At 39.2% G+C, this 25,678-nt stretch overlaps 1 protein-coding gene across 1 annotated transcript; it reads right to left on the bottom strand.

Moving 5' to 3' along the window:
• Nucleotides 1-471: 471 nt before the first annotated feature.
• LOC117295345 lies at nt 472-25,625 on the bottom strand. The gene is made up of 17 exons (XM_033777938.1): nt 24,999-25,625; nt 23,577-23,639; nt 22,112-22,274; nt 20,738-20,838; nt 19,592-20,182; nt 16,518-16,687; nt 14,862-14,951; nt 12,558-12,746; nt 9,973-10,086; nt 8,766-8,924; nt 7,236-7,436; nt 5,115-5,270; nt 4,190-4,328; nt 3,613-3,773; nt 2,769-2,870; nt 1,645-1,894; nt 472-893 (listed from the first exon to the last, which is right to left on the bottom strand). The coding sequence occupies exons 1-17, from the start codon at nt 25,381-25,383 to the stop codon at nt 586-588; spliced, it is 3,342 nt and encodes a 1,113-aa protein (XP_033633829.1). The 5' UTR covers nt 25,384-25,625; the 3' UTR covers nt 472-585.
• Between the last annotated feature and the right edge of the window lie 53 nt (nt 25,626-25,678).

Raw genomic sequence — 25,678 nt, forward strand, 5'->3', positions numbered from 1 at the left:
TTCTTCTTTGGAAATATGAAATCTCAACTTCAAAAAGGACTGACAAAGACAAAAAAAATATTGTATAACAACCTACTCGCATGTTTCATAAAGGATGCTGCAGTGGTCATTACAAGTGAGCTGGCCACGTCAATTTCACCAAACTCTTCCTAACTTACTTAAGATTAATCTTAGGATTTGGGACGAGTCCCAACCCAGCACTGTAGCATGCAGACCTTAAGATTGATCCTAAGTTAGGACGAGCTACTCGAGATTTGTGAAATTGGCTGCAGGTGGACAAGATGATCCATGTTTAGACCCGGCTGATGAGCCACAATAGATAGACATAAGTGTGCATAAATGTCAAACTGAGATAGTCTTGTAATATAGAAGGATTAACTGCACGAAATGCTAGGATCAATCCTATCTCGAGTTAGGACAAGTAACCCGTCCTAAACTTATGATGAGTTCAATGCGTCCTACGTATTTGGATACGGAACTGAACCCGTCCTAAGTCCTAAGATTAATCCTAGGTTAGGAAGAGTTTGGTGAAATCGACGGCAGTACTGTTTAACAGAGCAGCTGTTTCCTTACATTTTTTATTATTCAATCACTGTGAGTATCCCCCATACCTCCAGTATAGTTTTCAACCATTAGTGCCAAGTCACCACGGCCAACTTCTTTCAATGCTTTTACAAGAGCCTCTGTCATTCTTTCCACACCTTTTTGTTGCTTCTGCTGCCATGCTTTTAGCATGCTGAATATTTGGCCATGCGAATCATCTGCTGAATTCCTTTTGAAATTGTGAATTTTACTTGTTTTGAACCCCAGGCAGCGTGCCAGTCTTTCCCACTCTACCCCAACTTCGTCGGCAATAAGATCCAGATGTATATCACTCATCGGCCCTCTGTCCACTGAAGAATAAATAAGTCAAATAGAAAAGTACAAAGTAAGTGTTTGGTTTTTGGCAAATAGTGGATAATGATATAACAAACAACATTGTTACGGACTGCAAAGGTGTAAAGCCCAAACTTGGACATTGTGCTTCAAAGGCAAAGTGTATACGTTTTGTTTTTTGGAACCGTTCAATTGTTTGAATCCTACATAAATGTAGATAAATACAATCAGTCTAACCCATGGAAATTTCATTTCAAGGAGGGGTCGCATTTTTGAGATATTGCTGAAAATCCAGAGCGGAAATTTCCATCCAGGAATAATTCTCCCTAATAGGAATACACAGTCTGAAAAGGAGTGTTATGTTTTAACAAAACCATATAACTTCGAAGAGAAATGTCCCTCAAAATGCATTATACTATCCAAAGCTGCTGTACTTCTTACTACTGTATGTAAGTTTTTATTGCTATTAATTTTCAAAGTCATTATCAAACAGATACAGACCCTTTAACGATGAATGGATGTCACACAAAATATGCTTCAACTCATGAACCATAATAAGTTATGTATCTTTGCCATCAACAACATACTTCCCTCTCTCACCAACCGGAAGGACGAAGCAATAATTTGTTCAGTGTCTTGCTTAAGGACACAATGTCAAGAATGAGACTCAAACCTATAGCACACTGCTAATCAGAAACACCAGATTGATTCCAGGCAGTGTGTATGACTGCTCAGCCACAACAAACCAATATGTCCACATCATCTTACCTGTGTCGTCCAAGTCTTGTGCAGCACTGATATCTTGTTCAAACATTGCTTTAATCGAACGGGTCGATATCTCAACTTGCCCCATCTTCTCTTTTCTGCAACTAACACTTGTCTTTACCAAGCAGTCATCAAGTGGAAGGAAGTGTATAGACCCACGGCCGCAGGGACATGCAACAGCAAGGCTGTAGTCTATACGCTTGATCCAAAGATCCTTTAGGTTTTGAAGCTCATTTTTCACAAAGTCAAGCACCTGTTTGTATGTAAAAACAAATTTGACAACAAAAACAGGCGAGAGGATCAACAGAGAGGTCTGATACTAGGATGAATATGCCACCTTCAAAGGCAGGTACACTATTGTCAAAGACCACTATCCTCACTTGGTGTATCCCAAATATGCCTAAAATAACAAGCCCAAGAAAAATTGGGCTTTGAAGTTGCAAGAAAATATCAAAAGAAAAAACACCCTTACAGGCAGTGGACACTAGTGGTAAATACTCAAAATAATTTTTAGCATAAAACCTTTCTTCGTGACGAGTAATGGGGAGAGGTTGATGGTATAACACATTGAAAGAAACGGCTCCCTCTGAAGTGCCATAGTTTTCGAGAAAGAAGTAATTTTCCACGAATTTGATTTCGAGACCTCAGGTTTAGAACTTGAGGTCTCGAAATCAACCATCTACGTAAATGCACACAAATTCATGTGACAAGGGTGTTTTTTTCTTTCATTATTATCTCGCAAATTCGATGACCGATTGAGCTCAAATTTTCACAGGTTTGTTATTTTATGCATATGTTGAGATACACCAACTGTGAAGGCTAGTCTTTGACAATTACCAACAGTGTACACCGCCTTTAAATGTTGCATAGCATATGAGCTTTTAAGATGCCTGATTAAAATGGACTGATGTATTTGCATTCCAAAAAAGCCAATTAAATACCTTGTTTGAAAAGTTGACATTGAAACAGAAAAGCAAATACTAATTTTTTTTGTCAAATGTGAGTAGAGAAGGAAACACCAGTAATGAACAGCAGTTTCTAGAGCTACACTCTACCAGTTTGGTTTTGGATAGATAGAGCTGTACACTGTTAGTGCCACCTGACATAACAAAGAAGATTCCACAAACCTTTTGTGTAACCTCAGGGGATGGCGTCTTTCTTCTTTTAATCTTTTCTTCCTTTTTGCGTCTTTTTGTGGAGCCGTGCTCTGGTGCTAATATAACACTCACCTACAAAAAGGAGTAAACCTTTAAAAAAGATTTGTGTGCAAAACAGTTTGATAAAACTACAACTACAGGAACAAGTGTGACGTCCAACTGTTTTGTTTTGTATATATAAGTGGAGGATTCGGGTTTTCCAAATATCACTGGGAATAATGGGCGAGTTGAAAACCAGCACATTCATAATAAATAAATAAATAATAAAACATTTTTCTATTGCATTTATCTTAGGATGCCTGAAAGCAGTTACAATGTTTATTGGGACAGATAATTAAATTGTTCAAATTACCAGACCCATTTATATTGTACCTTGGTTTTTACACGGTGATGTGACACAATCTTTTGCAATGCCCATCAACTCTCTGAATGATAAGTGTATTGGGTATTTTACATGCAATCAACACACAGGACCTACACCTTTGCGTCCCATCAAATGGACACTCAGCAATGGTGGATAAGTGTCTTGTGGTGCTCTAATAACGATGAAATCACATGCATGTATGCCAAGTTTTTAAGTTCTCACATGCTTAAAACATCTTTCCATTCAAAACATGTTTAATTTGAGAGTTACATCAAAAAGTCACACTTGTGCACATTCCTACAAGTTCACGCTTTTATCCATACCAAACAATGATGATTTCAGGAGGGAAGGAGGCATGCATGCATGGTGGTTCTATGAAGACATTTGGCATTTCATGGCCAGGCAGTTTGATAAATTACTTAAAGTGAGACAAATAAAGAGTTCATGTACTTGAATGTACGCCAGATCATTCTTCCGTTCCATTTGGAGAACAAATTCATGTTGCACATCAACAAAGAAACTTCCCCTATAGTACTCCAGAGCAGGATGTGTTCCTCCCAATGTCTGTGACCATCTCAATGCTCGAACTACTAGTCGGTGAAACAATCCATCTGGTGGAATGAACATTTTAAAAACTTGGTTATTTTGGTTTCATCCTACATTGACTTGTGATGAGCACTGTGTATTCTGTGCTTCTTTGGTGTGATGAGCACTGTGTATTCTGTGCTTCTTTGGTGTGATGAGCACTGTGTATTCTGTGCTTCTTTGGTGTGATGAGCACTGTGTATTCTGTGCTTCTTTGGTGTGATGAGCACTGTGTGTTCTGTACTTCTTTGGTGTGATGAGCACTGTGTGTTCTGTGCTTCTTTGGTGTGATGAGCACTGTGTATTCTGTGCTTCTTTGGTGTGATGAGCACTAAGCTTCTTGAGTCACGTGTGATGAACACTGTGTACTCGTAATTTGTCATTTCGGGGTCATTGCAACACATACTCAATAACTGTGAATTTAATAGGCAAAAAAAGTTACCTGGGAGAAAGCTTTCAAAGTCCACAACAAAATGATTTGCCGCGGTCTTTGGACCCTTTTGTGGTTGTGATTTACTGTTCGTTGACGGTGTTCGTTTTTGCAGCATCGAAGGTACATAGTAGGACACGCTATTTTTGTCCTATTGAGTTGACAAAAAGAAACACAATCACTCGCAAATCTTAGCGAAAACACTTTCAATAAAATGAACTCTTCCTAAGCCAATTAGTTCCCCATCATTTATCGTTCCATTGCCCACCCAGCATGCCCAGATGAACAGTGTTTAGACTGGCTGTGTGACTTTTAGAATTGATGTCTTATTATGACCTTGGACCGCCCCCCACTGACCATTTCACCATTCCTCCATGCAATGACCATGTATTTAGTGTTAAAATAATAAAGGGCATTCATCTGTATCAAAGTTACATGCATTATTGCAACCCCGGCTGTGCCTTATAAGCATTCCTGAAACCCTCTATCCCTTTGGTGTATATGCAGCACCAGCACAGGGTGCTGATTGATTAATGATCCCTGGCACCGATTTACTCCAGAGAAATGAGAAGCAATTTTAAAACACTTTAATTGCCTTTCTAAAGAACACAAGTGTTGATGGCCGGGATTTAAGTTTTAAGTGTCTTTCCTAAAAAAAATACAAGTGTCATGAACGGGATTTAAACATACACTTGGATGACTGTAATGTAATTTATATTTCCCCACCCCTCCCCCCATGAAAAAATGTTTTATTTTCTACTTTACACACAGACATTGGATGTTATTACCACCAGCTAAGATCTTGTGTAGTGCCACCCTAAGAATTAAATTTTTATTCCGCACTGACTCACACCTCTTGGTTAAGATATGCATCAATATAGGCAACATTCATAACAAACTTTGTTTAACAATAAAATATATTAGAGATGTTGATTACCTGATTGATGCATTCACACAGTAAATCAAACTTATCCATCAGACAAAGCAGTGACTTCTTCTTTTGGGGGAACTTTTTCCACATATGATCGATTAATTCATCGTTCAGAATTCCCTCCTCTTGCAGTCTTAGCCAGGATTTTGTAAGACCTGACATCTGGTACCATGACAAAACATTCGGGGAAATAAACAAACAATAGTAAATTAATGTTGTTGGTAAAGTTACCTGAATCTCCTTCAGCTAGAGTGGCATGGTTGGGTTGGGGTGGGAGAAGGGGGGCCTATAGATTCATGTTTTTGGGAAAATTTTTCTACAGAAATGTTTGTTGTGAGTAAACTCTAATATATTTTAATAAACTTAATGCAGGCATCAATTTGAAGCGCGGACCCATCCTCCTCAGAGGTCGCAAAAAATAGACGCCGTTTTACTGCCCAAGCCTGAGGTCAATAATTTGTTGTTAAAGTGAATTAAGTCGTAACGTTCTTTTAAAATAATTTTGTGAAGCGTTACCTATAAGGTTGATGAAAAAGGTGAAGCGTTGATGAGCCTTATTTGTGTTTGATGTGACATCGAATCCTCGACATTGGTCGCGCTAAAAGTATGTCAAAGCCAGGGCGTTTCAAACAACTGTAATTGTGATGCAATTTTTGAAGATGGCCTGATCTGAAATTCGCGCAAGCCAACTTAGAATTTGCGTTTGCGCAATTTTTTAACTGAAGTTTGCTCATACAAATACACACACTCTAACATCGCGCCGCATCACCTTTGGTGCGTTCCACTTGCGAAACATTGCCAAGTTTGAGCGATTGCGAATGTACATTATGTACTTCTGAAAAACTGAAAAAGTGAGGAAATAATTTAAAGGGTGAAGCTTTGACTAACACATATGCTGATAGAGTGAAGTGGTGGTGATATCATGACGCTATACATAATTGGCTTAGGTGAAGAAAGGTGATGACGTGAGGAGGGTCGGTCCACGCTTCAAATTGACCCCTGCGTAAAAGATTTAGAAAAATGAAAATGTGCGTAAACTTATACATGTGTATCTATACCTTGCCTTTCTAGTCTTGGTAAAGTATAAAGGTTCCTCTCTCCCACATAATATTATGATGCCTCGTTATGCCTTTGGACACAAATTGTGTTTGTTTCTCACATATTTATTGGCCAGGTCTACATTGACAATTCCGATACTGAATTTGTTCTGGCGTGTGTGTGTTTTTGTTCATTTGTCTGTTGTTTGCTTTCAGGGACAATGTTCTCACTCTCTATTCAGATATCTATGATGTAATGCTACAAACAAACAAGAAACATTTCAGTTGTGCTTTTAGTCATCTACATGTAGTACATGTAGGGATGAGCCCTTAGTTGACTTAGTACTTGGTGAGAACTATTTATATGTTCATTAGAAGAATTTCAATGGTTTCACACACTATTTGTAAACATCTTCTTCCTAGCATGGCTGTGGAAAACAAGTCATAGATTGTTGTTTCTTTTTCCAAAGAATTGTGCTCCTTGTCTTTAACCCTTTAGCCTGCATACCACTCGGAGTTGCCCTGTGTATTACCATGCATATTGCCCTCACACGCCCGCGCAGTTTGACATGGTGTGATTTGAGTTATACAAACATGCTATTAGAGCGTGATCTCAAGATGACAACCGTTTAAAAAGAGCACATGGTCCACATAAGATTCAAAGATCGAAAGTCATTTCACAATCAAACAATGCACGTATGAATGGGTGCTTTTTCTGTGTGGAGCCGTACGTTTTCACTGTGTAGCAGGACCGTATAGTACAAAGTCTCTCGCTTGTTTCACTTCAAACTTTCTGGTGTTTTTACACACGGAATACCGCGATTTGAAAGGATTTTACAAAAGACTTTAGGTACAGAAGGTATCTGTTGATAATAGAGGCATTAATTTTCATTTCTAAAGGTGTGTTGTGATTATTTTCAACCACTTTTCGTAATGTAATGAAAACAATTCCTGTCGGACAACAGTAAAGTTGAGAAAACTTTCCACGTAAATGATTGAAATCGATTGAATTTTCATGGTAAAGGGTTAACCAATTAAGAGAACAGTCTTCTTGAGTTATTTTATTAATCAATCAGAGACAATGGCACACCTGTTCTCGAGGAGGCACTACTGTGATGACTTTCTTGAAAGCATCTATCAACCATTGAGGATCCAGAATGACAACATCTTTCAACTCTTGTTTTGTACAGTCTCCGTCTCCTCCAAAGTATACAATATGGCCGAGATCGTGGTAAAATGTCAGCATCGTTTGGAGTTCAACATCTGATTTTACTCCAGAGTTTTCCCTAACCTAGTGTTATGAAAACAAAAAATATATCAGTTGGTTCATATATGGCTGCATCATAAATTATCAAAAACTTTCACTTCACTTTTTGTATATTAAAAATGATTGTTTACTCCAAACACAGCTTGTTTGGAGTGGGGAGGGGGTGGCTGCGAGGAGGTTCATTAATCCAATACTTCTAACACACATGTGCATGTGTACCTTAACCTCCGTTAAAATTAACCTCATTTTGTAATTAGTTTTACATGACATCATTATAGTTGCGATGGAAATCACCATGATGTCTGTCATAAATAATGTATAATGTTTCTGAATTCAAAATTTATGCCTGATCCCATAGTGCAGTCCTCAGTCCTACACAGTTATTGTTATTGTTCAGTCCTCTTTCAAAGAAAATCATGTGGTTGGATTTTGATAGGTTAGATGGAATGATTAATACATTGGATTTAAATGGTTTAGGACGAGTAAAGTTTAATTTTAATGGGCTATATGGTGTGGTCCTTAGTCCAACAAAATCAAATACAAAATGCAGTTAAATTTGGATGGGTTAGGACTGGTTGGGTTGGATTTTAATTGGTTATGTGTGCATGTAGTTTTTGACAGGGTTATTAAAGTTTACATAAACCCATAGAGCTATATATATTGACTAGAGCCCTAACTCCCGTTATACACGCACTTAGAATTTGATGCCGTGTGGACGTATCCATGTTTATAAACAAGCCGATCCAAAAGCTTGAAATTTTGCACGGATATTGTACAACTATTTCCATGATAGTGCGTTAGTTCTTTTATATACGTCATCAAAACAAAATATGCAGCAAAATGCGAACGCACAATCTGATGATGAGCGTACAAACTGCGAGCGTCATGTTTAAAGGACGCATTTGGATTGTCACTCTTGCCAGCATATTGTGTATCGTTGAAGCAGATTTTGCTCTTTTTCCCTTGACATCTTGAAGCATTGAATCCTCCCAAAGCTTTAGTTCTGTAGACTATAAGTAAAAAACATCAGACAATCACCTACTACACATTTTTTAAGACATCATAAAATCTCATCTGTTTACAAGAGCCATTTTTTATTAGCACAAACATTAATGCAGCGCTACTACATAAGTGACCCTTAGTGAGGACAAACATGAATGGGCTGTCGCGTTCGTAAGCGCGCACTCTGGAGGTAACATTTTGGCGGCCATGTGTGTTCCCTTAAAATTCAAATGGTTCCTCACTCATGCACCACATCATGATCAAACATGACTCAGGGAGGCTTCTAAACGCAGAGCAAGTTAGTGCTATTAGCTCTATGAAATAAACCTGACAACAGCAAATATCTATTACCTCTTTCAGATTCAACACAGGGGTTCCATCATGGTCAGTGCACTTAGAAACTTCTTTGAGTGTGTTTTTATCAAACTGCAGCCAGTGTAGTGGAATCTTCTCTCCCATGTATGGCTCTTTCAATACTATTTCATTGATGTGCTCTCTTAACTGTCCAATCTATTTCATACAACAGTGTACAACAAAACAAAACAGTAATACCATATTGATACTTTTCAGCCGTTTGCTACATAGTGTGTTTTTTTTAATTACAGGTTCAATATTTTGACAAAAAACACCTTTATTTAAGCTGAAAAGTGTATCAATCTGCTTCATTATATTGTATACTCTTGCCACAAAGTTTCAATATTTGTTTTGACAATGTTTGAGTCACCTGGAAGTGGTATTTTGTCAAATAAAGCTTTCATCACTAAAACATATGTTTTGATGAGTAGAATATGAATAAACAATTAACTAAGGTTCTAAAATATTAGTTTCCATCTTATTTACAAATTTAAAAGTAGGTCCGATCCGAGAGTGCGCTGTTTGTGACGTCAATTTGAAGAGAAATTTTTCAGTCTGGACCCGTACACTACGTGCCAAAAAAGATAGTGACGCTTTGGCGCAAGCTAAAAACATGCCCTCAAAGTTGAAACAATAGGCCTACCCACATTTTTTTACGTTAGGCAAATACTCCTTTAGGTTCGTCACGTCTCTCAGGTACCTTCTTCGATTCCCACTAGCTGGAAAAATTGTTGGGATGGCGCCATGTTTTAGAAAAGAACTTTTCTCTTCATGTCAAAATTTGTGGTGCATTCCGGATTCTCGAAGCACGACGGCTCGAAGTGTTTGCTGCACAGTGCTGGAAAAGACGACGGAACGAACCACTTTGCAAACTGACCCCATCTTTAGTTGTTTTGCACCCAGCAGCAATGAACCTGGTCAACAAAAAACTTTTTTCGAAACATACAAACTCACGACTAGGACTTGCATGTACTTGCACGTATGTGTGTTCGATGTGCAATCGAGGCAAAGTCTGCCTCGATTGACATCACAAAAGGGGTAGGCGGAGTCACCCCCTTAACAACTTTATCTACATGTATTTTTTAAACATATAAATCGTTACAAACAATTACTCAAACTTTTTGTTATTGTTCATAAACTTATACTCTAATAATGTTTGACGAAAAAACAAATTCTATTTCCAGGTGACTTTAACAATTCATACCTTCTCGTTGGAGGGGCCAAGACAGTTGTCTATTGCATAGAACTTTGTAACTATGTATCTGTTGTAAGGCTTGTTGTAGGTTTCTTTCCTGATTCTTGTAAATATTTCATTTATCTGTAATTCAAAGTCAATCAAATGTTATTAGTTTGTTTGTTTGTTTGTTTGTTTGTTTGTTTGTTATTTCCAAATATCACAATAAATAATCATAAAACATACAAGAAAAAAAGAACAAAGGGTGATACGAGGAGGGCATCAGGAAAAAGGCTTATATGGAGCCTGGGTTCGATTTCACAAAGAGTTAGGACTAGTCCTAGGAGATGTACAAATTGCATGGATAGTCCTAAGAACAAGTAACTGGTCCTAACTCAAGATAAGACTAGCCCTTACTCTTTGTGAAATCCACCCCAGGACCCTTTAAAATATAAATTAACTGGTTTTACTTTATAACAATAACAATGTTGATTGATGAAATGAAAGTACAGTGAATTTAATGCATACAGCAAAAATAGCACAAAACAATGTTTGTTTGTAGTTAAACTGTTTTTAACAATTTGTTTGCTATGCAGCCTTAAATACATATTGAGAGTTGATAACAAAAAGGAAAATTAACAGAACATATTTAGGAAAGTACAAAACTAAATAATTTGGAATGGATAATCATGGTACGCAAGTAGTTACTGGTGGTATCGTTTTTTATTATGTGCACAGTTCTAAATAAAGGTATTGGGAAGTTGTCCGAGCCTTTCCAATATGAATTTTAGTACCTGATCCAGTATTATGTGAATGGATGTCCATATTTTGTGAAAAGAGGAGTCTTATGTTACCTGGTAACAAGTTAGATTCAAACTTAAACATAAGGACCCCAAGATGATATTTATAAAGTTAAAAAATATCTAGTGTTTGCAATTGCTTGAAAAGGGGTGCAGTGTGCTCTCTAAAGCTAGAATTGGTTATTACTCTCAAGGATTTCTTCTGTACGATTAATAGCTTGTTCAGGTGAGAAGCTTAAGTATTTCCCCAAGCTAGAATTCTGTATTGAAAGTGGGGCAATGCCAGCGTATTATAAATAGAGAATAGCACATTTCTAGGCAGAATATGTTTAAAGGCAGTGGACACTATTGGTAATTACTCAAAATAATGTTTTGCATAAAACCTTTCTTGGTGGCGAGTAATGGGGAGAGGTTGATGGTATAAAACATTGTGAGAAACGGCTCCCTCTGAAGTGCCATAGTTTTCGAGAAAGAAGTAATTTTCCACGAATTTGATTTCAAGACCTCAGATTTAGAACTTGAGGTCTCGAAATCAACCATCTAAACGCACACAACTTCGTGTGACTAGGGTGGTTTTTTCTTTCATTATTAATTTGCAAATTCAATGACCGATTGAGCTCAAACTTTCACAGGTTTGTTATTTTATGCATATGTTGAGATACACCAACTGTGAAGGCTAGTCTTTGACAATTACCAATAGCGTCCACGGCCTTTAAGTTAACGTAGAACACCCAAACTTTGGGAAACCGGAATTTGGATGCCAAGTTAGGACCAATATTTGTAAAGAAATCGTTAAAATGCTCAGCAATGTGTCTTGGGTCGTCAAAGGTCGTACCATTGATAATGAATGAATCAGAACCGGGCGACTTTTTACTTCTTTATATATATAGTCACATCTCCAATTTATACCGGCAACATTGAAGGGAACAAATTTCTGCCCTGCATGCCAACAAGGGAGGATCATCTTTTGATGAGAGAAAATATATACATTGATGTGTGCCAAGTGATTTATACTCAGTACATTCCCAAATCCTGTGAAACATAAACATACGGCGTGGTGTGTCATGGCCGAGGGATTTATAGCACTGGATTCAAGCTCTGGTGTTTGGTCAACAGAGTGTGGGTTCGAATCCCGGTCGTGACACTTGCTATGTAAATTTTGGGAGGTAGTGCTTTCTGCACTACCGGCCAGGCTTCGGACTGATGATACCCAAGCCTACATGTACATCCGTATGGACTGTCAAAGGGGTAACCCTGTTTCAGCCCTAGGAGTAGGTGGCAACGCATCTGGAAAAAGTAATTTTAGCCCACACCTTGAACTGGCCTTCAGGCCTTCTGTGTCTTGCGACTTGCATAGAGAAAAAAAAATTAAATAAATAAATACGGGCAATGGGCTGCATTGTTTATCAACCACTAGTAATTAGCCATTTTAACCAGAACATTGTTTTGTGCATGATGGCCCAAAAGGGAAAGTTTGTGACTGCATTGGGTCAGGTACACATCAGGTACACAAGAAGTACTGGTATGCATGTGGTATGCGTCGGTACTCGTTGGTTGTATGTCTACGCCGGGTTGTGTCATGGGGGTTGCATCAGATTTAGGTTTCTCTTTTCCTATTTTTTCCTATTGCTTTTTTTGTTGGTGAGTTTATGTGAGTAACGGGGCAAAAGACCCCTGCCACTACATCAGTAATACTGAAAGCCGGATTTATAAAGTGTCACACTTGGGACCAGAATCCATACTCTGACAACACCAAAGCTTGAGTCCTTGCTCCATTCTAGAAAAGTTGCAGCATCTTTCAGCATAGTTACTTACCAATTTCTTCCGTTCCCTATCAGGCAAGTCTGCCCCTCCAACACTGTCTCTGTGAGTTCCAACAATGAAAATTGGTGGAGATTTCTGCTCCAATCTGTTTTTGCTTTTGGAGGTGTTTTCTTTGGTATAGGTGTAGACAGATCTCATCCAGAAGTCCAAGTACTGTATTGGAGTCATTTGACATGACGTCTTGTCATTCATGAGACAAAATAAAAGGATTTTTAAATAAATATTGATGTGGTTATTTAACAAAGAAGAAATGTCTAATGCAGGATTTCAACCTGCAAGCTCTAGATTTTTGTGCCGACGCTCTACCAACGGAGTTTCTAGCCCTATGTTGGTGTTCTCCCTAAGATGTTGGTCTCCCTATATTTCAACATCTTTGTTTGGGGTGCCAGTCAGAAGCAAACCCATCACCCAGAGTCTGATAAGTCAGTTTCCCTTGTGGTTTATTATTTGAAATCTGAAATGAAAAGTTGCATCTCTGAAAGGTGATCCCCTGGCTGGTGCTTCCCAGGTTGTATCGTAAAGTTTGGTGTGTCCCATGGCTACATGGCAGTTATAACGATTGTATGGCTTCTGACTAGCGCCCCCGAACACAGACATTGACAACATAAGGAGACTGCCAACTTAGGGCTAGACAGCTAGATAGTTGGTAGAGCGCCGGCATGTAAAACTGTATATTAAGGCTTTTGAGCTTTAAAAATGAGTTTTACCAAAATCCAACAATACTTGGTGTTAAGGTGGAGATGGATTATTGTAAAATTTCAAAAGACCAAATAAGTGATACCTGCATTGTTATCTTGAAATACAATGTCTACAAATTTGTCTACAAATTGTTTAATACATTACCTCATATGACCATTATTCATATAATTCATTCAAAACTAAAATAAGCAAAAACAAATGATGGAAATATGGGTTTGAGGTATTGTGAGTGAGGTTATCAAGAAATTTTATTCGGTTTTGCGGATCAAACAATGTCATAATTAGCTGTGTAGATTTGTTCTTTGAGAACTTTGTCTTGTTATTCATTCTACTTAATTAAAAAAAAAAAAAACTGTCGTGCTTATTAACTTCCTTTGGCTGTTATAAACTAGTACTTTGACTACAACTATTTTAGAGTAAAAGAAGAAACAAAAAAAGGTTGTATCCTGGGACACAGGTCACTATTTGAATGATGTAGTTACACCATAGAGAAAGGACCCACAGAATGAGTCACAACTCCGCTGAGGCTACTCATTAATCCAATTAGTGTTTGCCTGGCTCTGTAGAAACTCTATGGGACCTCTTGCCGCTTGAGTAAACAGCAAGGCCTTTGTATCCTATGTGCGTTACCGCGTTTCATTGGTCGTCGCCTGTCCCCGTCGTTGTCTGCATGTTCAACCAATGCGTAATATATCAGGCAATGACTATACTTGCCGTCAACTCGTCGTCATCTCACTTGGCGCAATCAACTCGCCGTCAACTCAACCAATACACATACATTTAAAATCAACAAAAGATGCATAGAACTGTAAAGTATTAGCAAAAAAAATAATGTTCATAAGTTTTAGGTTACATTTTGGTTATTTGATTGAGTTTTGTTCTCATGAAAAAAATTGATCATGAAGCAGCAAAGCTGTCGGCCGCCACCTTGCTTATTCACAGAGCTTGTACACGTAGACAACAGAGGGCGCTTTCCGAAAAACGGAATAGTCATAACCCAAGACATCAATTATCAGTACCCCATAGTGTATTATGTACTGCGCTTCGTGTAAACTTATCGCTAACAACTTGGGTCAAGACTAATCTGTACCAGTAGCAGTTGAGCTGATGGCACAAGTGAGTTGACGACGAGTTGACAGCACTAGTAGTAGGACCAGGATAGGAAGCATAAGCAACTCAAAAATATGATATAACTATTTTAGGTAGACCTTTTTTTTCTACGGCTTCAAACATGTTGATGTGTTCTAAAGTGCTTTCTCAACACATTGTACATGTATGCACTTCATACACAGAACTACACAATCTAAAAAATCGCTGTGAAAATTCTCGTTTTTTTTCTGTATGAAGCCATTTCGGTCGACAGGGACGCCGATGCCGCGCACTGCACGCTGGGTAAGTATTACGTCACTCCAGAGATAAACACCCAGAGTCGTCTTTATTGAGCAAATACCTGGGGTTGTAAATCCAGATGTATAACAATCGCAATAACACAGATAGAACCTTTTAAGTTCTACTACATGTAGTTGTCACTCCTTCTGTGGGTCCTTTCTCTATGGTAACACTTAAGACACGAGTCTGAAAATGTGTTTTACTCACAGCTCCAGCTCCAGAAACTGGAATGGGTTTCTCCAGATCATGGCTGAGATTGAACACAACAACATAGACAGCTCTAGAAGACAGGAATGTCTGCAGAAGAGAAATAATCATGTTAGTGCAATAAAGACCAGAAACAGACTCATTGTGATTGAGTGTCTTGCTTCAAGGGAAGACGTGCTGTGACTGGGACCAATGGCAACATTCCTGACAACATGAAGACCCCAATTTCACACAGCTGCCAGCATACAAGGCATTGCTTTTAATTTACAAAAAATATGCAAAAATAACCACAGCAAAGGACAAAAACAGGTGACACTTCTGGGCCAGTAATCCTTTTCTGGTCAGCACATGTGCTTGCATTTTCTTTTATAGTTTCTAGATGGTCTGTCGTGTGGTATCCTCCCACGTCACCTTGAGGTGATGATGTATGTTGGATGGAGCAAGATGGTTTAGTTCTTTAAAGATAACAGTTAGACGAGATTTTAAACGTCTAGTGTCTATAGTCGTTCGTCCCACTCAAGTTGTTGTAGAAGCTGGGTGACACTGCTTTCACGCCTGTAATCGTTTGCGACAAAGCGCGCTGCTCTGCGCTGAACTTTTTCCACTGCTTCTATGAGGTTCTGTTGGTCATCGAAGCTGTGAGTTAATAATGATATAAAAAACACCCTTATGTCACACGAAGTTGTGTGCTTTCAGATGCAAAATCTAATTCTGAGGTCTCAAAATCAATTTTGTGGAAATTTACTTCGTTCGCGGAAACTACGTCGCTTCAGATGGAGCGGTTTCTCACAATGTTTTATACTACCAACAGCTCTCCATTACTCGTTACCAAGCAAGGTTTTTATGCTAATAATTATTTTGAGTAATTACCAATAGTGTCCACTGCCTTTAAAAGGATGATGATGGATATAGACGATTATTCTCTGGAAATAATTATTGTGGTCATGGTGGTTGCTTGTATTTATTAATCTCAGACTGATCGATAGGGGGGCGCTATACTAACTGTTGCGACTTTGCGACTCAGGCGACAGAGGGCGTCCTTCGAGTGCACGACAAAAGCCCAATACTGCGCTTTTGGAGCCGTTGTTTACAAGCACACAACAAACGTTATAATGTAATCGATAATCTCAACGCTGCACAGAATTGCAGGTTTTCAGGGTTCAGAATAAATCATTATTGGGTGAGTAAAGCAAACATGTTTTATCTTATGTTGTGCATGCAAAGTGTATTTTATACATGGCATAAAATATGGGTGTTATTTTCTGGGGATCTTGTGTTCAGGTAAACTCATCGACCCTTGGTTACTATCGATAGCCCGTTCGTTAAAGTTTAATGTTTCACTACTTGTTAATGTTCATGTTCCCTTTTTATATTGTTCCTATGCAGCCTAGAGTCCAACTGCAGCCAGGGAGGGTTGCTCAAAGGGAGGGACTGCTATTAAATATTTGATACAGCTTACATACAGCCTGATGACTTGTTGTCACAAACCAGGCAACCATACCCCACGAGAGAACAGAATAAAACAGAACAGAAGTAAAGTGTACTACTCTGGTGTGCGACAGTGTTTTGCTTGGTGTGTATGTATGTATCACTATAAATAAGTTGGACAACTTAAAGGTCTCGGATAACAGTTCTACACTAACTATCGTTACATACCTGATGAGTTGTATAATACAAATCCTGTCCAGCAAAGTCCCAAATGCTGAGAAGTACTCCCTCATCATTTTGGATAATTCCTGCAACGTTTCTCTCTCTTCGTGTTCTTAGTGCACGAGCGATTTCAGGATCAATTGGATTTGATGTGACTTCTTTGGCAGACCCTGGGCCTATAGGTAATGAATACAAGAAATGAAGGCTTTTTTTAAAGTCTTACTTTACGATGTACAATCATATGCGGCATTGTTGTAAAGATATGCTAACCTAACCTAGATAAACAGTGACCCAAACAACATGGACTCTGACCCAGAATAACCAAAGTTATCTTGCGACCTCACTGGACATTTCATACACATTCACTGTTACTCTCTCCCTAGACTCTACTTTATCCTCTACTCTATATACAGCTAGTGTTGAGCATTATAGTACATGTACAGAAGTTTTATATAAGTACACAGCAGGGTCATTCCGTGTCAAATCAACCAGTTTTCAGAAAAGTTCCCAGGTGACCCTCTCAGATTTTGATGAAACTTCATCAGAATGATTGGATGTGGCTCAAATGAACACATACAAAAAAGCTAAGTCATACTCCATGTCGTTTTCGAGATATGACCCATTGAAATTTGGTCATGGCGGCCATTTTGTGCTCGCGCGAGATGCGAAAAGTGATTTTTGTGATATTTTCTGACTTTGAAAGCTCATAATTTAGTTATTGTACCAGGTACATGTAGAGAGCTCAAATTTGGTATTCCATCTTACTTCCTGCCAAACTTCATGAATCTGCACTCAATTTGAATGTATCTCCTTTAATTTTCTAGTTATATGGTCACCTAAAGTAGGCACTTTAATCAGCCGAACTTGTTTTTTGTGGTAATTGGGTCACCCTGTGCCCACATGGAGTCAAATGAATCCTATATTCCCTAGGTATTCTCTATGGGTGCAATTCCATACCCATAAGCAATTATAAGCTCACCGATGCATTAATTTTGAAATAGCGTGGGCCCAAAGTTGGTTCCAGCCAGAAAAAGGTCAAAAGGCCCCGCTCGTCAAAAGAGGAGTAATTAACAAAAACTGCTAATTGTGCCATGAAAACCATGGCTTTCCCACGAAATGCAGGGCTTTAAGCATTTAACAACACAATTAACCATGATTGCTTCGTAAAGTTGGGGAGGTGTGCTTTCGGCTCTACCAGCCAGGCTTCTGATGGATGATACGCAAGCATATATAATGTACTGTAAAGGGGGTAACCATGTTTCAGCCCCAGGAGTACATGTAGCGGCCCCTGGAAAAATAGTTGATTGTAGCCAACAAGTTGAAATACACATGTAGCCTTCAGGCCATGTGTGTGTGAGTTAAAAATAAATACTTAAAAATAAAAATAAATACAAAAATAAAAGTATCAGACATAATATTGTTACAATTGTAAAACATTGTTAACACTTTGGTGCGCAGATTAATTTTTAAGAAAGCAAACAAAAAAAACATGTTTCAACCGTTTGTCTCAATATTTTATAATAGCACCCCCTGTTGAACATCACACCAAATGTAAGCTCAACAATTGTTCTAAACAATCAAATGAGGGCGGTATATTTGGGGTTTTTTGTTTTATGACTGTTTATAAAAGTCCAATTCAGTTGTGTTTCCCCACTCGCCTCGAATGCCGGACATGTGCATGCGGTTTTTTATTGAATAACGATCGCGCACAAAGACTTGTCACACCATTTTACGGACTTAAAAACAGTCTCTCTTTGGGATTTTACCACCGTACCCATCATTAATTGTGACAAATACCTAGTCTGTTTACCTTTATTCCAACAGTTCTGACAATCGCAATGTACTAAGGTAGAAGACATAGAGAATCACGGAGTTTTGCATAGATTTTGACAGGTCACCGAAAACATGTTATGCCGACAACTAACACACGTGTGCATTCTGTCGCTGGTTTCCACACGTTTTCTTGTATTTATGTATAATACGTATTGCTGGTATCCTGCAACGCACTTATATCGATACTGTGCATTCTGTCGCTGGTTTCCACACGGTTTCTTGTATAATACGTATTGTTATAACACACTTCTTGCTTTTTCTGTATTCTGGTTGGCTGAAACACGGTCACGTGGAATGAACTAATATAGGCTAGTGATCGCGCGCGTGTTTTGCGGGAATAGTACCAGAGCGGGCACTAGTCTTTGCAAATAGTGCCCGTGGTAACAGCGCCTTCTCTTGACTTGAACCGTGAACAAACTACAAAATTCCTTTTTCTGTTCTTATTTGACATTTTAAGACCGAGCTGTGTTATAAAACACATATTGACTGGCACAATTCGGTAACTAGTGTCCACTATTCCCCCTCGGGCCTGTGAGTGACCAGACGAAGGGGCCTAGGCCTCGGGAAATAGGTCGCTCTTCTGGTCACTCAAAGTCCCTCGTGGGAACAGACGTTACCTCGTTGCCAGTCAATATGTGTATACTAGTATCCTGCAACGCACTTATATCGTTACTATAAAAACCGAATGTCTTCAGTATTCGTCAAGAGAGGTTCCATGCTGTTACAGTGTTTTTAAACGGCATTTAAACAACAAAGAATCGATTACTGTGTACTCAAAATCAAATACAAGCAGTTTAGTCGACTTTTCAAAGCTAAATCAGAGTTTTTTTTTTTTCTATCACGGGAAAGTTGAAATTCGTAACTTTTAACAAGCAATTCGTATTTTCGTAATTCATTGATAAATTCGTAATAATTACGAAATAATCGTAATAGTTGGCAGCTGTGTCTATGAACATGTTGGAAAGTAATAACAATAATAACAAGAGTGTTTATGCCTTATGCCAGCCCTCAAAGCGCTAGACAATATTGTAACTAGCAACACAAAACATAGAAACAGCAGTAAGGGCAAGGCTATTTTGCAAAGGCCCTTCCATTAGAAAGACGTAAAGTCAATGTGAAACCTTTGAAGGGCACCAAGGCCATGGACCAGGGGCTTCGGAGGCCATGGTCTCTGTATCCTGCATGTAATTTCAGGCCTGCCTTTCTCTTATCGTACATCTCTATCACCCAAACTAATTGTTCATTACCTTCTGCAATGGCTGGTTCTAGCTCATCTTCGGGAGTCACTGCATTTTCAGAACTCACTCTTTGAGAACTCGCTGCTTTTTGAGAACTCGCTGCATTTTGCGAACTCACAGCAGTTTGAGGACTCACAGCAGTTTGAGAACTCACAGCAGTTTGAGGACTCACTGCAGTTTGAGGACTCACTGCAGTTTGAGGACTCACTGCAGTTGGAGGACTCACAGCAGTTTGAGGACTCACAGCAGTTTGAGGACTCACAGCAGTTTGAGGAATCACAGCAGTTTGAGGCCTCACAGCAGTTTGAAGACTCACAGCAGTTTGAGGACTCACAGCAGTTTGAGGACTCACAGCAGTTTGAGGACTCACAGCAGTTTGAGGACTCACAGCAGTTTGAGAACTCACAGCAGTTTGAGGACTCACAGCAGTTTGAGGACTCACAGCAGTTTGAGGACTCACAGCAGTTTGAGGACTCACAGCAATGTTAAGACTCGCCATAATTTCTCTGCTTGACTTCTCAGCAGCATTTCTCTGCATGTTTTGATCCCATTCTTCAGCCACACTTTCCACAAATTCACTTTTAAAACTAGCAGGGTCATCTGCAGAAAGTCAGAATTAAACTAATTCATTCAAACAAAAATAAATTGTAAAATTTCAAAGTAGAGGGTAAATAAACAAAACACCTTAGCAATTTTGCGCTCAAAATTTGGAGGAGACAACAATTAGACTTAGAGCAAGTTCATGTTTGACACTGCATACATACATGTAGAAAGTCGGGAAGTTTTGCGATAGAAAGCCAGCACTGACAATTGTGGGTTTACTGCACATTATGACATAGTTCCAATTATCATTTTGGATTGAAATCAGTAAAAATGGGTTAACAGTTAAATGGAAGTTGCAAGTTTCATTAAAACATTAACATAGTTGCACAACCCTAATGAAAGTTTCCACTTTAAGCCCCACAATATGAAATCGGCCATTTTGACTAGAGATGATACATTATTGTGTGTGGCAAATAGGATTTTTAATCAAATTCCTTGTATGTTTGGTCAGGGACCGACTTGGCTGCTCAACAAAATAAAAATGGTTTAGGATCGAAACCCAAGTTGCCTGTAAAGATGGTGTCTATGGTATTATGTACACAATGTTTTCACCTCTTTCACCATGAAGAATCCAGCCCTTAGCATGAATGACATCTATGGTGCATAGTGACTCTGTATTTATCCCTTCAGTTGAAGGCTCCTCACTGTTGAAACTGCAAATAGATGAAATGAAAAGTGCACTTTTAACTGCCAATAACATTAACTTCATCGTGCAACATTTGATCTTGAAATGGGAAATTATTGATTGACTCTTGGAACTTTTTTCCTCAACAACCCCTAGATCACAATTTGTAAATTTTTTACACTATTTCCCCAATGGGGATCAACGAATGGGAACAAAGCGCATCACTAAACAACTCTACAACTGGTCACCAACCCATGGGAATCACAGACGAGGGCGCCCTAGGACATCATGGAAAAATGTAATCCAGAGGGACCCCTCCAGACTGGGCACTGGGTAGTCTGTGGAGGAGGCAGAAGTGGCAGCTCAAGACTGGTCTATTTGGAAGCATCTCACAAGTCAGGCAGCCGGTGCAGAAATGCATGATGCTATCCGATGATGATGATGATTTCCCTTTGCTAATAAGACTCTAAAATCTGTCTAGATTAGAGTATTTTGAGGGCCTACAATGTAATAGTTATTTAGTGGGGTTCACATCCTTACAGGCCAGGCATGGAGTGACAGAGAAGGAGAGGGTATGATAGGATTGAGGCCGCACACGAGCACACACTAAACCTTTCCTATGTTAGAGACTGTGTCCAGAGAGAACACCTATCCATTACTCATCAACAAGTGTTGAGGCCAAGCTGAGGGTAGTTACGACTCGTGTCCTCCCTGTCCTACTTTATGACTCAGGAACATTGGACACTCTGAGCTGATGACGCACCAAGGCATTCTCGGCTACCGGTGGTCTGATTTCAACACTAACGCAACAACCTCGGAGACCACTGGCATCGAGGACATTCGCGTGACTATCTCCTGGAGACATCATTCCCTCTTTGGCCATGTCAGACAGCTCCCATCGGATACACCTGCCCATGTGGCCCTCAAGCTGAGCGTGGAAGCACGGGGAGGATCCCACTCCTGCCCAGCCTGGAAGAGGTTAAGAGGCTGACCTCGCAGCACCTGGGTAGGCCAACTGGAAGCAGACTCGGGGTGGGCATCTGGGATGGTTCAAGAGGGTTGTGGTAATCAAATTAATTTTAGATGAAAGAAAACTAATTAACTGCTGGATACTGAAATGAGTGGATGTCTTCACAGAGTATAACTTCCAGATACACGTTTATTCATCAGAGTAACTCATGACTAGCTTACAAGGGTTGTGGAAATAGCGCCCTTTAGTGTTGATATATTACAGATACAAACCCTCCCGATGAGCCGCATTGGCTTGGTACAGACTTTACTTTATTTTGAACACAACATACCTTTGATATGTAAGATTCCTCATCAGGCTTGTTTTTCCTACTCGTTCCTGACCAACCAACATAAGCCTCGTGCGTTTTACTGACTTGCTTCCCTCCTTCAGTGCTTTCTTGTAAGCTTCTATTGCTTCTGGTTCAGTAATCTCCGTTGGAACACCAATCAAACCTGACAGAAACTTATATCATTGAATTCCTTTCGAGGGCAACATCTTATATGCACAGTGTGTTCTAAATGCAATTGGCAAAAAGCAGAATGGACAGTTAATGCACAGTGTTTAACAACATATATAGTGTAAAGCTTTGTACATATGCATGTAGGCCTATGGTTTATTTAACTACAAAACACTCTCTAAGTAATAAGTTACTTAATGACATTGGACACTATTGGTAATTGTCAAACACCAGTCTTCTCACTTGGTGTATCTCAACATATGCATACAAATTCATGGAAAACTACTCCTTTCTCGAAAACTACATTACTTCAGGGTGAGCCGTTATTCACAATGCGTATACAATCAGCCTCTCCCTATTAAGGCATCTGAAAGCACACAACTTGTGCAACAACAAGGGTGTTTTTTTCTTTCATTATTCTCTTGCAACTTTGACGGCCAATTGAATCAAAATTTTCACAGGTTTGTTATTGTTTGCATATGTTGAGATACATCGAGGAAGAAAACTGATCTTTGAAAATTACCATTAGTGTCCAGTGTCACACAGCTCATGAGAGATTTAAACTATTCCTAGTATTTTTATCATCATCATAATTAGTTGCGATAATGTAACCCTCCTCTCGACGGCCAAGCCATAGGGTTACGAGATTCTTTCGAGCGACATACTGGACTTTGGTCCAACACGTACAACTAGTCAACCGATTTGCTAAAGTTTTACCACTTTTCATGGTACAAATTCTAGGAAACCTCAGGTACCAGCCTATTGGATTGACGAACTGAGTTATGAGGCAGCGCGGCAGTGCGTGCGTGCTTTATGAGTGAACGGCGGGCATTGTAAACGGACAGCACACACGCACTGCCTTGTAACAACCCTTTCACAGATTGGTTAAGTCCAACTCGGCTGCAGCTCGGCAGTTCGTCAATTCAATAGGGTGGTCTGCAGTTCAGCACTTGGTAAGTTGGTGACCAAACTATAAAGCGTTGAACATATTGAGAAGTAAAAAAAAAAGGTTCAAAGTATCAACCTGGGAAAACTGTGACGTTTCGGTCTGGGATCTGGTATGTTTTTGTGTTTTGAGTGTTATGAAAGGATTCATTAGACATAGAGGATTAAGTTTGTGTTCCTAGAATTTGTGTCATGATTTTCAAAAATGGTAAAAATTGAGCAAGTCTGTTGACTAGCATAAATTGTACGCGTTGGAACAAATTCGAAAGTGTCTTGTAACCCTACTGCTTCGCCATCGGGAAGAGGGTTACGTTATTGCAACTACTTCATATTCACAAACAGAAAGACTTACCTGGAAAATTCATGTCGATTGAGACTCTAGTAGTAGTAGTAGTAGTTCCTAACGGTAAATATCCTTAGGAAATGAAAATGACAGCAAAAACAACATGAATATCCAGCCTTTTGATATTGTACCCAAGCTCTTAAAAGAGACTGCTGTGAGCTGGTCCCCATCTAGCCCTATATAGCGCTCTTTCTCTGTACACAGATACAGAGTCCTAACTATCAAGGCCCGTTTCTGGGGCGGAAAATTTTTAAAGCTTCATAACTCAAATCTTACCTGCAACAATTCACTAATTTCAACAGATGCACATTCCATGGCAGCATTATTTTTCTGCAGAGGGTTTTGGTCATCATACATTCTTCACAAATCCGATATTTCATAAAAAAATGCAGCCCCCAACATTAAGAAATTCCCATTTTTGTTTGTATTCTTACAGTCTGACGTGGGTAGGCAAGACGCACGATGCAGAACGCGCAAATCTTGTGTTGTGTTTGCGTGTTAGCACTGTGCAGTCAAAATACGGTGACAAACAATTCATGGTCTATTTGTCTTATTTTCCTTGCTGTGTGTGTGGTTCCCCCTCCTGTGCGCCTTGAGCACCTCATTTTGGTGGATTTTGGCGCCCTATAAATATTCTTTATTATTATTATTATTATTATTATGTGTCTTGCATCTTGTGTCTTGCACGTGTCTTGCAAGTAAGACTTGAGTTATGATTCTAATAATAATAATAATAATAACCCTATTTCTATAGCACCTAACACCTCCAAAAGAAAGTCTCTAAGCGCTCAGAGGAAAACAAAAGAATAGTTAAACATATGAAGATTTAAATAAATATGTTTTGAGAAGAGTCTTGAAACTTGAGATCGTGGTGGCTTGTTTGATGTGTAGAGGGAGATTGTTCCATAAGTGAGGAGCAGCAAACTGATAACTACGTTGACCATATGCTTTGGTGGTTACTTTAGGAATAACGAGGATGTCTTTGTTAGCAGAACGGAGGTTTCTAGTAGGAGTGTATGGAGTTAGTAGATCTATGAAGTAGATTCTATGAAGCTTTAAACAATTTCCGCCCCAGAAATGGACCCTGATATCCAGGACGTCACTGTAGTAGTAGTACAATACGAAAGTGTGAGGCCGCCAGGGCTAGTCCCCGTCTTACTTTAATTAGACTGGTTTAAAAGGTTACGGACAAAGGCAAAAAGAGCTCTGCACAGTGTAACAATTATAATGTCACTTTCACAGACAATTTTCCTGTGTGCATATGGTTGCTGTGATGTGAAAGCTACAATACAAGTACAAAGTAAAACAATGTCTTTTGACGTAATTTGTATACCTTATTTATTATTATCAATTTATTGCAATATGCGATTTATTTACTTGTGCATTCATCAGTCAGACCTCAACTCAAAAGAATGTCATGACACAACTCACCAAACTGCATCAATTCTTGTTCAGCATTGTCAATCAATGGTTGGATTTCAGGACGATCGACTTCGCTCATAAGCACCCACAAGTTGTGAAGACATGAAGACACGTTGATGCGTCCATTTTCCAGACAAACTTGGTCCCTCAATAAACGAGTGAACTTTTTAACAGTTTTTATATTTTTCAGTTCGGATTCAGTTAACCCAAAGTGATTCCACGCTTTTCGGGATTTTATGATCTTTGTCATTTTTTTAACATCAGAAGCATTTAATTTAATCCTGACTGATTCGTACAATTTGTCGATCACACCTCGTATAATCTCTTTTATCTGCGTGAGCTCATCTGATGATGCATTGACAGGTCCTTGTTGAACTGTGTTGGCGCCCGCCATTTTACAATTTGAGCACAGAGAAATTCGTAAAAATAGACGTAACGGTACTGTGACTGTGTCGCGAAGAAGAAGCAGAAACTGCTACACAACAACGTGATGTGATTGAGGGTGAACAGAAATTTTCACAGAGTCGAGTAGCAGCGCCAGTTGGCCTTCTTGGCGGAGAATTTTTGCATTTTTAACGATGATTGTTGGCCACGCATCAAGTACCTTCAAGCTGCTCTGCATTTGCATGTCGCGCGCTGTCACCTTAAGGCCGAGTTATATAGTCGGTCGCGCGATGGTCGAGCGTCGG

The sequence above is a fragment of the Asterias rubens genome, chromosome 10 (assembly GCF_902459465.1).
Source record: "Asterias rubens chromosome 10, eAstRub1.3, whole genome shotgun sequence".
Classification (NCBI taxonomy): domain Eukaryota; kingdom Metazoa; phylum Echinodermata; class Asteroidea; order Forcipulatida; family Asteriidae; genus Asterias; species Asterias rubens.

Excerpts from the sequence above, each read along its gene's own strand:
- LOC117295345 (XM_033777938.1), bottom strand. The coding sequence starts at position 25,383 with ATGGCGGGCGCCAACACAGTTCAACAAGGACCTGTCAATGCATCATCA. Across the intron at positions 10,087-12,557 it reads ATAGGGAACGGAAGAAATTG|ATAAATGAAATATTTACAAG; the intron begins GTAAGTAACTAT and ends TTTGAATTACAG. Across the intron at positions 3,774-4,189 it reads CTTTGAAAGCTTTCTCCCAG|ATGGATTGTTTCACCGACTA; the intron begins GTAACTTTTTTT and ends TCATTCCACCAG.